At 44.8% G+C, this 14183-nt stretch overlaps 1 protein-coding gene across 2 annotated transcripts in view; it reads right to left on the bottom strand.

Annotated features, from left to right (window-relative positions):
* Nucleotides 1–14183, bottom strand: part of rapgef4a (Rap guanine nucleotide exchange factor 4a) — a 35954-nt gene that overhangs the window by 10915 nt on the left and 10856 nt on the right. The window contains exons 2-11 of one of the 2 annotated variants that reach the window (XM_083908668.1): nt 8419–8491; nt 5190–5254; nt 4121–4171; nt 3935–4041; nt 2060–2181; nt 1771–1954; nt 1592–1676; nt 734–794; nt 518–594; nt 291–437 (exon numbers count right to left, since the gene is read on the bottom strand). In XM_083908668.1, the coding sequence (XP_083764794.1) occupies nt 291–437; nt 518–594; nt 734–794; nt 1592–1676; nt 1771–1954; nt 2060–2181; nt 3935–4041; nt 4121–4171; nt 5190–5254; nt 8419–8476 (957 nt within the window). In that variant the 5' untranslated portion in view covers nt 8477–8491. The remainder of the gene's footprint in view (nt 1–290; nt 438–517; nt 595–733; nt 795–1591; nt 1677–1770; nt 1955–2059; nt 2182–3934; nt 4042–4120; nt 4172–5189; nt 5255–8418; nt 8492–14183) is intronic. The other variant, XM_083908669.1, reaches the window with a different exon arrangement.

The following is a 14183-nucleotide window of genomic DNA, read 5'->3' as shown; positions in this document are numbered from 1 at the left end:
ACCAGATCTATTGGCTCTTTATGATCTGTACAGACTTGCTGGAGCATCACACAGGTCACATGTAACAATGCTGACGTTCCATCTCATTCCCCAAGTCTGCCACATATATCCAGCCTCAAGTCATTACCCCCATATTTCATATTTATGACTAAGCAAATGCTTGTCGAGGGCTCTCTAAACAAACGATTCATGGCTGCATTGCTGAGATTTGGCCAACAGAGGGCAATAGTGTTTTTTTTTTTTTTTACTGTTGCTTCTACAACATCAGTAAATGTCTAACACCAACTGACCCTCAAAATCCTGTTGAAGTCCTCCTTGTCAACTCTCAGGAAGTGACAGTTGTCTTCTCGCAGGACAATGGAGGCAGCGCGTGGGGCGTCATTGACCAGAGCCAGCTTCCCAAAGTCGTCTCCCTCATGAAGCGTGCAAACAACACCCTGAGGAGCACAGCAACGCTGAATGTAAAAGTCACGGTGCTTTCACGTTGTTAACGATCTTATTTGAAATAAATACCTACTTTTCCATAGATGACAACATTGACTGAGCCCTTCACAATAATGTACCATGACGTGCCCTCCTCACCTTGACTGAACACTGCGAGAGAAAACAGATTGCATCAGAAAAAAAGAATGAAAGGCCTCAAACAAAGCAGAATCTAGGATTTGTTGGGTTAATATTGACTCCATCATGCTGTTATGAATCACAACAAGGTATTTTATCAAAAAATGCTTACACAATGTTCCTGCCTTTGCGTGGGACTCAAAGATCAGCACTCCTGCCAGTTCCCTTTTTACCTGTGCAAGCAGGGGAACCAGACTGATAATGCAGAAGGATCAATATCTCAATGCATTCCTTTTCCAAAAAGTGTTGCCAAAACATATACGTGGATTATTCTCTATAAAAACAACAAATGGATTGCTCTACTTGCAGAATATGTATCCAAACACAATATAGACTGCAGCAGTGTGTGTTTGCATGTTTGCACCTGTTCCGCAATGAATTACAGTTGATAGTTTTAATCCAAAAGGTACTAAGCTTGTTAAATGTTTATTGGACATTACTGGATACAGACCAATAAGTGTAAACAAACATACTGGGTATTTACCTGGTTTCTATATGGTGAATTTTAGTGTATTATTGTGTTATAAGCTGGTAATAAGCAGGTAGCTACAGCCCCCTATTACTAGCTATTTACCCAGTAAATATATGGTAACAGAAATGTGTTACTTGATATTAACCTGTAATTAGAAGGTAAGAACAATGGCCAAAATACTGGGTAATTACCCAGTAAATTATAAAGCGTTATTATATTAATGCTTAAATTACATTATATTAACGCTTATATTACTTAACGCTAAACTGAAGAACTGCAATCTGGTCATTAAAATTATTACAAATGGGATTTCTTTCTGTTTTTTTTCCTTTTTTTTTCCTTTGGCGGCCCTCAGTCCAATGTTGGGTTCCTAAATTGGCCCTCAGGTATCAAAACTTTGAGAACCCCTGCTCTAACCATAAAGTGACAAAATTGTAAGGAGCTAAACTAAATTCCAGAGTCCAATGAAAGCACTGAAGACAGAGAAGTTCTACTCACAGTGGTGGACAGGTGAGATAAAGCCTTTATATGGAGTAGCTCTTCATAAATAATCTCCAAATCATCAGCTGTTCTTTCAGATGGACTGCAAACACAGGAATTGTGTAAATGCACGCCAAATAGCAGCCCATTGAGTCACTTTATTGCTTCAGAGATTACAGCTTTAAAGAAAGTCTTACTGTTTCCTCAGAATCATCCTCATATGGGCGTCAGGCCCAATCTGTGAGAGGAGGAGCAGCGTGTCCTGCAGCTCCTCTTGACTCTCCTGCTTCTCCTCGTCGCTGGGCAGAGGGGCGTCCTCCTGTTCATCATCCAGGAAGCGGTAGAAAAGGTACTTGTCCTGGTAGCTCAGCTCCTGGTCCACTGCGTCACAAAAGCATAACCACCAAGATGGCGGGTGGATTCAAATTAAAACAACCTCTGTCTCTCACGTGCATGTGTGCAGACACGGTTGCTGCTCAGTCTCACCATGGTTGAGAACACCTTCTTCCAGCAGCACCTGCCACATGCCCACCGCCTGAGCCCGGGAGAGGACGCATGAGCTCTGCTGCATTAGCCATTCAACCAACTCGGTCCCCACACAACACTGCCTAGAGGTAAAAAATAAAAAGTCTTTATACAAGGCAGTAATTTAATACGTCTAATGTCTGATTATTTTATTTTACAAATCAGTTTAGTTTAGTTCAATGTTGGCCTATAATAATGTCAATACTAAAAAAGCCTGAAGCCTGCTATGTGAGAGAATGTACAGACTATTTTAGTAAGTATAAGTTAACAGTAATAATAACAGGAGCCAGTGGAGCTGCTGTAGGATGGGAGTGATGTGATGGATGGAGGGGGTTCATCATATGATACGAGCAGCTGAGTATTGAACCAGTTGGAGGGTTTTTTTTTTTTGAGGGAGACAGAAAGAAGTGAGTTACAATAATCCAAATGGGAAGTGACAAAGCTGTGAACCAGGATGACAGTGGTGTGAGGAGTGAGAGCGGGGCAGAGACAGTTGATATTATGGAGGTGGAAGAAGGCGGACCGGGGCAACATTATTGATATGGGATGTGAAAGAGAGAGTGCTGTCGAGGATGACGCCCAGACTCTTTACCCGAGGGGAGGGGGAGATGGAAGCGTTATCCATGGATATGTAAAACTATGTAGTTTGGATTACAGAATACTCTAAATTATACATTAAATCCACTGACAGCGAAAAACCTTTGTTAAAATATGTGTTAAATAACACCATACTGTATTTTAACAGGTATCATTTTAGTCAGTGATGTGTGTTTCTCAGTCAGGGAAAACTTTTGATTAAGGAGTCAGAGGTTGTTCTCTCTATCTGTGAAGATGTAGGCTTGTAAGGCCTAAAGTCACTGCTCGAAAATTGCACACTCATAATGAAACGAGTATATCTCTGCAACCACAAGGTCTATTTGAATAATTTATCATAGTAAATTGAACACTTGTGGGAATAGCTAAGATGTGTAAATATCAGTACATGTGTTAAGAATTCAGTCTCGCCTGAAAAATAAAAGCCATTTCAGGATGAGTATCTCTTTGAAATGATGCAGATGATGCTCTAAACTTCAATTAAATCAAAGTGCAACATGTGGACTTCATCTCTGCAAAGTTTGACATTGATCAAGTGAAGCAGAATTAGAGAGGTTTTAGTACAGAAAGAACAGATGAGATCTTATTTGATAAACAGCTGTGCCTTTTGTATTTTTTGAATGTATTAAACTACTTTTTTCACTTTTATATCATTATTAGTGTTCAATAAAACAGTTTATGGCTTATACAGTTTGTGCATAATTCTATGTATTTTCCATTCCAAAAACGACCACTAGATGCTCGATTGAGCTGTGTCTCGCTTTGTTGACCTGTATCTCAGCGAGGGATGGATCTATATGAATGATTGACAAGTCGTTGGCTGCATTACAGCCAAGAGAAGGATGCTGTCATTTCGAAAAATTGCTTGGGTCATTACGTCATCTAGAGACACCTGGAATGATGCTCAGAGTCACTATGTTTTCTCAAGTTTATGAAGAATCTCTCAGGGTCCCCCAATGGGGTTTAAACACATTTATGATGTAGGGAGGGAGGGGAATGGCTGTAATGCACAGGAAGTTAGCCAAAACAGGACTGAAAGCAACATTCATTTATTTTTTACCACTTGGGGGCAGTGCAATAAAAATACCGTACTAACATCTTATGAAGCTGATATAGGGAACAACACAGATATGATGAGTTATTAATTAATGTGAGATTAATCAGTCAATATAGTTATAAATGAATGAAGTAATGTGTGTTTCCAAACTATTCCTATTTCATTATATTAAATTATCAACCAACCTAAATGTTTTCAGATGGTATTTCCTGTCTCGAATCATGTGCGGCGCCTTACAGAGCATGGCGGTACGGAGAATCTTCCCAGCACGCAAGATCTTCTCCGAGGGCACCTGCACATAGGGATTCAAGTCAAAACACAGGTCAGATAATAACAGATGCCTACATACGCATGATGGTTGAGTTTACTACCTGCGAAATGCATTTAGGGTGGGATTTGGCGGGGTTTTCAATGAATGACCTCTGCAAAATAAAATAAAAAATACTATAACTGAACTGAAATAAAGGGTATTGTGGACAACAGTGAAACTTAGGCTCTTCTAGTGAAAGAAAACCAAATGGCACACAAACTAGGTAAAAATAAAAGGTTTGTTGTTGTATCCAACTGCCAAATAATTGACAAGAAATCATCAGGAAAAACAACTACAAGTCAAACAAATCATGTTAAATAGACCAGTGATTTTCCTCTCACTGTGAGCCACACAATGTCCCCACTCGCTGCTGTTGGATGACTCACAGTTGACATTACATGTTTATTAGCTGTCTATTTTTAATTGAACTTGTGTTGCTAAAAGTAATAGTGCTTTTCCAGCATCTTGAGTGATTCATTCACTTGTTTAAACAGGACATAGATATTGTGTTGTGTTTCTTGTTTTCTTCCCCCCACTGATTGGACCGCAGGGTTGTGACATTTAAAATACCTTCTGCACGCTTCACAGAGCAGTGCTTACTTGTGCATTTATGTGACGGTTTTAAAGCCTCATCTTTTATTTATTAGACAGTAAGTCCACTCAGTAGGCAAAAAAGCAGGGATTTATGTAGTAATAATTATTTACTACATGTGAAATTAAATTAAAGCTGTGTGTTTGTTGCTTGCGTAACACAAAAACCATGTTATGGAATTATCCGTTCTTGTAGCCATGCTGTGGCTAATATAGGAACAAAGAACAAAGTACCATAAATCTACTGTTGTGCCACGTTATCAACCCTGCAGTCAGGAAACGACGAAGGGAGAAAGGTGGGACAGGAACTGCACAGGATGAAGACAAGAGCTTCAGCCACCGTATTTATACTTAGACCAACTTTAAACAAACTTCTCAGTTTGGGCTGATTTCTAATGCTGCAACCAGTAAAACACGCAGTTATGTCACAATCGTGACATAGTGAATAGTCACTATTGTGTATATTGACAGTATATGGCATTAAGTTTATTTTGTAATAATTCAAGAATGTCAGACTTAAGAAATGTTAAATAAATTACCTTATTCTGATGTTTGGAGATGGAAACAAATGAGTTGTTGCTCATGTTCTCTTTATCCGGCATTTCTGGATGGGGAAAACATATATTTTAGAATTATAAAACAGACTGTGTCCTCCTCTGTCTAACCCCAAGATATGATGTATGCAAGGGAGTCCTTACAGTGCCATGATCTGAACCAATACCACACTGAGACACTGACTTAATGCTTGTAAAATCTTGATTTCAAGAATACTGTACATGATGGAATATGAATCTCGATCATGGGAAGAGATGCAGAAAACATTACATCTACAATAATTGTATTTCGGGGCAAAGTGTCACTAAGGAACTGCTTATAAAATGTGTTTTATACATGGTTAAAGAGTTGTTGTGATAATCCTCAGTGTTTCTTCATTGAAGACAATAAGTTTATCACTGATTTGCACTGTTTGAACAGCACAATCATGGCTCCCTGAAGCTACTGAAATGCTTTAAAGACATCAAGGACTGGATGGCTGTAACTTTTCTAATTTAAATTAGGATAAAACTGAGGTCATTGTGTTTGGACCCAGACAATTAATGCCCTGCCTCTGTTTCAGGGTCCCTTGCGCCCATTTGCATAGCCCACCGTTACCAATATTGGTTTCCCAAGTCCCTGGCACGCTTACAGTTATTCCAAAATGCAGTCACTTGACTTTTAACCAGAGCATGTAAACTTGAACACATCACTCCCATTCTGGCCTCTCTCCACTGACTTCATCTGATCTACAGTTTCGGCATTGTTCGGCTTGATTCTTGTGTCGGGCATCTCTTCCTGTGACACCACTCTGACCAATCAGTAGCCAGCAGTCTGGCGACATCACTCATAGTACCTACTCGCCAGAGCATGTACCAAAAAATAATACCTGGTTTCAGATACCACACAGTGGAAATGCAACTTAACCGTACCGTGCCGAGTCGAGCTGGTGGAAACGCGCCATATGATATCAGCCAAGGTTGCTCAGTCACAACTGTATCTGCAGGGAACAAACTCACGCTATTCTTAGACTTCTTCGAACCTCACAGACTGCTGATACCACAGAACAGAGGCAGGTCCACATAATATATAGAAAGTGGAACACAGCTACTGTAGATATGTAACATTAGACCTGTGGCAAATCATCCAGGAAATAAGCATCTGTGTCATGGACACTTTGTTAACTGCAGAACCCTTGCTCAGTTTGAATTGTTATCATCTCCAAGATGTTTCTATTGTCACCAAAACATTAGCCGTAGACCATGTGTAAAAATTATATAACTCCACTGGTTGCATAAAGAATTCCCTTTGTATGTTTTAAGGAACAATGACTTCAGTGACCTATGACATCAGTAAAAGTAGTTCAAGTCTTCTCATACAACATGACACCCATTTTTTTTTTTTTTTTAAATGATAGTCCCCATTACACTAAAATTTGAGTAAAACAGACCAGCGTGTGGCATGGATAGTGATTGATACTGTCCAATAAATGCCTGGTGGTGCAGACTAACATTAAATTGAAGGCTCCAAACTACAACAGTTCAGTTGGTAATATCATTATACCACATGGCTACACTGAAAACCAAAACACCAAGGAATATACTGCAGAAAACAAAGCTGTCATTTGGGGAAAAAATAGAAAAAAAAGGTACAATGTAGATGTTAACCTTTGACAAACAAGTGTGTTTATATATGTTCAGGTGTAGAAACACTGAATGCACGACTGGACAAAACAATGCCACATTTCAGTAAAAGCCTGGTGAGTAAGAAAACTATTATGCTATGTTTAATTCATTTGACTCCACCACCACCAGTTACAAAACCACTGAGCTGCTGCAGATGTACGATGCCGCAGGAAAGTGCATCAGCCCCCCAGCTACTTGATGCCCGTGTGACTACTTTTGTGTAGTCATGCATAGTTTACTGCATACTGTAAATCCTTTAGTCGACTGTATGTTGTGAAAAAGCTCAAAGCTCTGCTGGTGCAGTCATTTTCCCAAGCACAGTGAGTGCTAATGAAAACCTGTGTTTGGTGTGAGTTGAGAATGAGATCGTAAAAACAAAGGCCGTCTTTGTTTTTACATAAAAACAAGATGTTCAAAATGTTTCCATCATCTAAGAAATATCCATATAAGACTAAAATGAAAAAATAAAAGCTCACAGATTATTGATTCTTCCACTGAACTTCATCTTTTTTATGAGGCGTGAATCAGCGGAAGGATAAGTGCTTTGTTTAAGACTGCATTGAGTGAACTCATTCTTAAGAGAGGAACACAAATACAAGTGCTAGAAACTGAAGGTTTCTTGACCAACATGACCTCCTCCTGCTGTATAAATACAAGGTTTTCTTGTTTAATTGCTTGTTTTGTTCTTTTTTTATTCGCCTGAATGCTGATGATAATGACTATGACTCACAACTATGAAAAGCATGTAACCTTTATTTGATTCCTATTATGTGTTTTTTTTTTGTTTTTTTTAATTAATCCTGATTTGAAACATTGCATTTATTAGATGTGCACGTATTTAACCTATTTTAATACTGACTTTTGTTTGAGCCATGGCACTCATCTAAACCTTTGTGAGACATCATTATCCAGAGAATTCTTAACATTTTATTCGGCATCAGAACCCTTACATCCACAATACAAAGTAAAATCCTTTATCACAATACAATGGGATTAAAACTGGGTCAGACAGTCATTAAATTAGGTAGAAAAAAAATCATTATTGAAATAATGAAAGAACAAAATACAAAGTTGTGTTTCTTCGGACACCGTTTTGTACATATAATATATGTCAGTGTTTATAAAATATCTTCTCATCTGTATCTTTTTTTTCTTTTTTTCCAGCATTGCACGTCGTTGGGTCTTACAAAGCGTAACAAAGACACTGGATTTCTTAGGTAAAGTATTTTTACTCCATGATATTTTGCAACACCTCATTATAGTTCATTGATTCAACTTTACTTTAATTACATAATGAAAACAAATGATTGTGTCACTTGATAATCATGAGTTGAGTTACATGGATAGTTTATTGAACCTTTTAAATTCAGCGTCTAACAGTGCACAAGCTCTTTCCTGCCTGTGTATGCATCTAAGGTTAGAAATCCTTCCATAGAGTTTCTTATATGTAAAAATGACATGATGCAAGGCGACAGTGCTTGCCACTACACCGCCATGTGGCCTCCTAATGATACATATCATAAATAAAATGTGATGCAGGGCTACTTACTGCCAGCAGTACAATCACTGTCCATCACACCATAGGGCGGGGCGAGGAGTCCAGCCATGCACTGATGATATCTCTAAAACAATAAAACACACCAACAGAAATAAGTGTGAATAGCAGCCTAGAAAACATTCTTATTACCACAAATACAGCTGAGGCTGATGGGAAAATAACTAAGAGGAAAATGCAAATTTTGTTGTGTGTGTTTGTTCATATAAGGACAATAAAGTTATTCCTTACTTACTACGACCTAATTTTCAATTTTGACAAGATGAAATGTAGCATTGCAAGTCGCCCTGTGGGTTCAACAATGAATGTGCACCAAATGTTCTGCTAATCCTTGGGATATTTCACTGGAAACAACAAATGTCAACCTCACAGAGGCGTCAGAGTGAAGGTTATTAATGTATTCTGCACCAACATGGGGTCTCTGCAGCTAGTATGGTAAATATGCACTAAAAACATGCCAATTTTCTCACTCCACAAAGAACTATGTTCCTGTCATGAGGAGGCAAAAGGAAATCGCATAATATTGACCTGAAATGTTAATTTCCAGCTGAGTCTTTGTTGCGTGGCATTTGATTTAATTTCAACAGGAGGAAAAAATTAATAAATCAACCCTTCCGTCATCATTCACCTCCATGCGAGGACAAGGAGAAAGTCGAAGGCTACAGCTTGATATTCAATTAGTCCCAACACATAAATGTAAGGTTCAATACAATACATGTTTTAAAAAGCACATTTAAAAGCAACGCTGTTGACCAAAGTGCTGTACCGTAATAAAGCAAACACTTTGTTGAAGAAGACCTGATCACCCCTGAGCTTCAGCCTTGTTAAGGGCGCTTTCAGACCGATAGTTCGATTGCTTTGGTCTGCACCAGTACGGTTTGCTTTCACATAATGCATAGTTCTAAATGAACCAAAATAGACCGCAAAGACCATCTGCACCGGAACCAGACTTAACGCACCGCTTCCGATAAACAGGGAGGAACAGCTTTGCGTTGCGCTCATGGCGCTGATCCTCACGCATTACATTGTACATGGAGGTCATTTTCTCCAAACAATTTATTTCGAACATGATTCGCGGCAGCTGTGACTCCAAACAAACGTCATGTTCTATTTCATCCTTACTGACCGCCAGAGGCGGTGCTTTAGCACTGGATATCTCCATCTCGCGCATGCGCAGGTCGAGTGTTTATACCAACAAAGTCACCCATGACCCCTGATGACGCCGGCTAGCCTATATCTTCCGGTGACATCAGAGGATCTGTTCCTTTTCATCTTCTCGCTATGCAGGTATACGCATGTCAGTAAATCCTAGCTGAATTAAAGCGTACATCGCCGCTTTGTCGCCGGTAGCCCTGTGACAATCTGTCGGAGCTGCGAGCTGCTCGCCCTCCAAGGGCTGCGACGAGCGGAGACGGAGTTTCGTCGCGGTTCGCCGTGGACACTCCGAAACAGAAGTTTGGATCAGCCAACGCTACAACTGGCTGAGTATACCAGGCGTCTTTCGCCTCCTTTGAGAGTATATCTTACTTTGTTAAATAAATCGGTGAAGGCGTTGTACTCGCTCCCGCTCCCGACATTTTTCTTTGTGTTATTGTTACGGGCGCTAGCGGTTAGCATTGTCTGCTCGACCTAGCGTCTGTGTAATTTGTAATCGGTACACAGTCGGTGGTACCCGCCTTTTGTTGTAGTTTTTCTATGTTGGAGAAGCCAGTGTACTCGCTCCCCCTCCCAACATCAGTACTTCTACTGTCCGTGAGTAGTTGTACAGCGTTTATCGCTTTCGTTTTATTTTACGGTGTCGGTGACAACAGCGCGCGTGCTCTCTATCCCGACACTTGTGCCTAATTACGGCGCTAGAGGTTTGCATTATTTGCTCGACCTGGCGTCTACTAATCGGTACAGCTAGTTGTACCCGTCTTTTGTTGTAGTTTTTCTATGTTGGAGAAGTCAGTGTACTCGCTTCCTCTCCCGACATCAGTACCTCTACTGTCCGAAGTAAGTAGTCGTACAGCGTTTATCGCTCTCGTTTTATTTTCCAGTGTGGGTGAAAACAGCGCACGCGCTCTCTATCCCGACACTTGCGCTTAACTACGGGCGCTAGAGACTAGCATTTTTTGCTCAACCGTCTGTATTCCGGCGCAGCAAGCTGATCTTTGCCGGTGAAGGCAGTGCTCTCGCTCCCGCTCCCAGCATAGGTGGATGCTGATGCCCTCATAGTTAGTGTGAAGAACCCACTAATCCTAACTGTATTCGGCGGTGCGACACCTGTTGGTGAAGGTGGTGTGTTCTCCCCCTCTCCCAGCATCTGTTGTTTTCCCACTCTACAGGTGCGACTGTCACCATGCTTGGTGACCACTCCTGCACGACCTGTATGGCCTCTCTGCAGCCAGAGGATGGTCACGATAGGTGTCCTCCGTGCCTTGGCCTCGAACACCTGAGGGAGGGGCTTTCGGAGGATTTGTGCATGAACTGCAGCTTCATGCCCCGGGCAGTGCGGGTTGCCAGACTAGCTGAGGTCGAACACCTGCTGGGTCATGTTCCGGGATCGGACCAGTTGACCCCAGCCCAGCGACCGCCTCCAGCACAGCCTAACCGGCCTAAGCGTCGGGCTGCAGAGGCTGTGGGCGCCTCCTCCGGAAGGAGGGTCAAGGAGTCTAGACTGGCCTCCAAGGTGGACCAGTTGACGGAGGAGTTAGACCACATGAAGACCCTCTTTCTAGCCATCCAGTCTGGGACCAGTGTAGTGGACGTGGGCGTTTCCGCTTCCCCTACCCCAATGCTCGAACCAGATGAGGATGTGCTCTCTGTGGCAGCTTCAGCCACTGAGTTCACGGACTATGGGGCAGACCCGGTTCCCCGGGGTGCTGCCTCTCACGCCTCTGGGGGGAGCTCCTGCTCCTCAGCCCGCAGTCGCGGTGCTGGGTCAGGGGATGACTCTATGGGGGCCATCATTCGCATGGCCCTTGCCCGCCTGCAGGTGGACATTCCGTAGGCTCAATCGGCTCCCGCCAGTGCCTTTTTCAGGCGTGAACCAGCCCCTATCGCCTTAACTGTGCCCCCGTCAGATGAGTACCTGAGGGAGTTGCATGCATGCTGGAGAGATACCAGAGCACTCTCCCACGCAACATCAGATGGCCGGGCGCTAGCAGCCATGCAGGATGCAGCCAAGTTCGGCCTGGCCCGCATGCCTGCGGTTGAGCCAGCCATAGCGGCTCTCATTGTCTCACCCGATGAGGCTCTGAGACAGGACGCCAGGTGTCCGCGCCCCCAGTGTCGGGCTACAGATGACCTGCTCTCCAGGGCCTATGACGCAGCAGCACGCATGGGACGCATTAACAATTCCCTGTCCCACCTGATGCTTGCTCTCTCAACATCCCTCCAGGGGGCCACACTGGACTCTTCCATCCACAGCTTCAGCGATGCATCTCTACAGGCATTTGCCCTGATGTCCAGAGAACTCGGGCGCCTGATGTCTACACTCGTTCAGGCTCGCCGCCAGGTATGGCTGGCACAGTCACCTCTCACTGAGGCGTGCCGGAGAACCCTCCGCAGCATCCCAGTGGAACCCGGTGAGATTTTTGGGTCAGCTGCTGTAGAGGCGCTTGAACGTACAGTTCAGGCCAGGCAGACTCGACAGCAGCTCTCGGGGCTTCACAGAAGTATGCCTCCCCCAAGCAGGCCTAGGGTCTCTCCAGCTCCCCCCAGGCGCCACTCTCAGCCACCGACTCTCCCCAGTGGCTACCTTAGGTCTCGGCAGTCGGTTCAACAGCCGGCTCGACAAGGCCCTGAGGCCTTTCGAGCCCCCGACAGATTGCCCCCAAGACGTCCTCAGAACTTCGACGCTGCTCGTCGTCCCCCCAGGGCCCCTAGAGGCCGGGGGACCAGGAGCTGAGAGTCCGGGGCCGGTTGTCGGCTGTTTCTCCCAGCAGCAGCTCAGCTACTGGGCTGCTTCCACCACGGACCCCTGGGTGATTTCCACCTTAACCCACGGGTACAGACTTCAGTTCCGACGCCGGCCCCCAAACTATGGCCAGGTCAGGATGACCATCATACGCGACCTGGCAAAAGCCGATGCCCTCAACCAGGAGTTGTCCACCCTCCTGGACAAGGGTGCCATCAAGCCAGTAGATCCCCTATCATCCGGGGGTTTCTACTCGATCTACTTCCTAGTGGGAAAGAAAGACGGCGGACTCCGCCCTATCCTCGATCTGAGGGGACTCAACAGGTTCCTGAAGGCCCTGAAGTTCCACATGCTCAGTACTGCAGAGGTTCTGCATACTGTTGCCAGGGGGGAATGGTTTACTTTAATAGACCTGAAGGATGCATACTTCCATGTCCCCATAGCACCACACCACAGGCAATTTCTGCGGTTTGCTTTTCAGGGTTGCCATTATCAGTTCAGGGTTCTCCCATTCGGCCTCTCCCTTTCACCACGTGTGTTCACCAGGTGTGTGGCAGCAGCCCTCTCACCCCTGCAGGCGCAGGGCATGAAGGTCCTGCCATATCTGGACGACTGGCTGGTCTGCGCGTCATCCCGGTCTCAGGTGACCCGAGACACGGCGGTTCTACTCTCACATGTGGCCCAGCTCGGGCTCAGAGTGAATTTAACAAAGAGCTGCCTGGTTCCCTCACAGAGAATGCTCTTTCTGGGGGTGACCCTGGATGCTGTTGTCATGAGGGCCTACCCATCACCTCGGCGTGTAGAAGACATCCTCCGCCTCCTTCTCCTCTTTCAGAGGGGCCGCTGCTTGCGATACGTCCAGTATATGTGCCTCTTAGGCATGCTGACAGCTGCTGCCACTGTGGTTCCCTTAGGGTTGCTATCAATACGCCCCCTTCAGAGGTGGCTGAACAGTTTCCACTTAGACGCCGAGCGACACCGGCACAAGAAACTCAAGGTGTCACAGCGCTTCCTCCTTGCTCTGGCCCCATGGAGGGAGAGGTCATTTCTCCTCCAGGGCATGCCCATGGGCTCTATTGCATCCCGTCGAGAGACTGTCACAACAGATGCATCCCTCACAGGGTGGGGTGCTGTGTGGCAGAACCGGACAGCTCGAGGCCTGTGGAACGCACAGGACTGCTTGGACCATATAAATGTCCTGGAGCTACGGGCAGTGCACATGGCGCTACAGTTTTTTCTTCCATTCCTAAGAGGGAGGAATGTGCTGGTGCGGTCAGACAACGTCTCAACCGTCTCTCACATAAACCACCAGGGGGGAACCAGGTCCGCACGGTTGCTGCAGGTGTCCCGGGACCTACTGTTGTGGGCGGCCCCCCGCCTAGCCAGCATAAGGGCGATGTATTTGCCTGGGAAATGGAACTGGGCCGCAGACTCCCTATCACGCTGCAAGCCTCCACCAGGGGAGTGGCGGCTTCACCCAGAGGTGGTGCTCAATATCTGGGATGTATTCGGCAGGGCAGAGGTGGATCTCTTTGCCACGGAAGAGTCGACCCACTGCCCCCTCTGGTTCTCACTGATGGAGGAAACCAGCCCTCTGGGCCAGGATGCTATCGCCCACGATTGGCCAGAGAGCCTACTCTACGCCTTTCCACCGATGCCATTTCGTCCCATTTGGTTTGGTTGCTTTCACACCAGAGGAATCGTACCAAAGTAGGGCAGATAAAGCGGTCCGAGACCTGCCTGAAGGGGTGGTCTGGTTGATTTGGTGCGCACCAAAGTATCGAGATTACATTCAGACCTACGCAAATGAACTGAAACCCAGGGACACGTTTGGTGCGCACCAAATGCTGTAGGTGTG

The sequence above is a fragment of the Microchirus variegatus genome (genome assembly GCF_963457635.1).
Source record: "Microchirus variegatus genome assembly, chromosome: 22".
Lineage (NCBI taxonomy): Eukaryota > Metazoa > Chordata > Actinopteri > Pleuronectiformes > Soleidae > Microchirus > Microchirus variegatus.
Note: the sequence above shows the minus strand (reverse complement) of the source record. Positions and strands in the feature narration are given on the sequence as shown.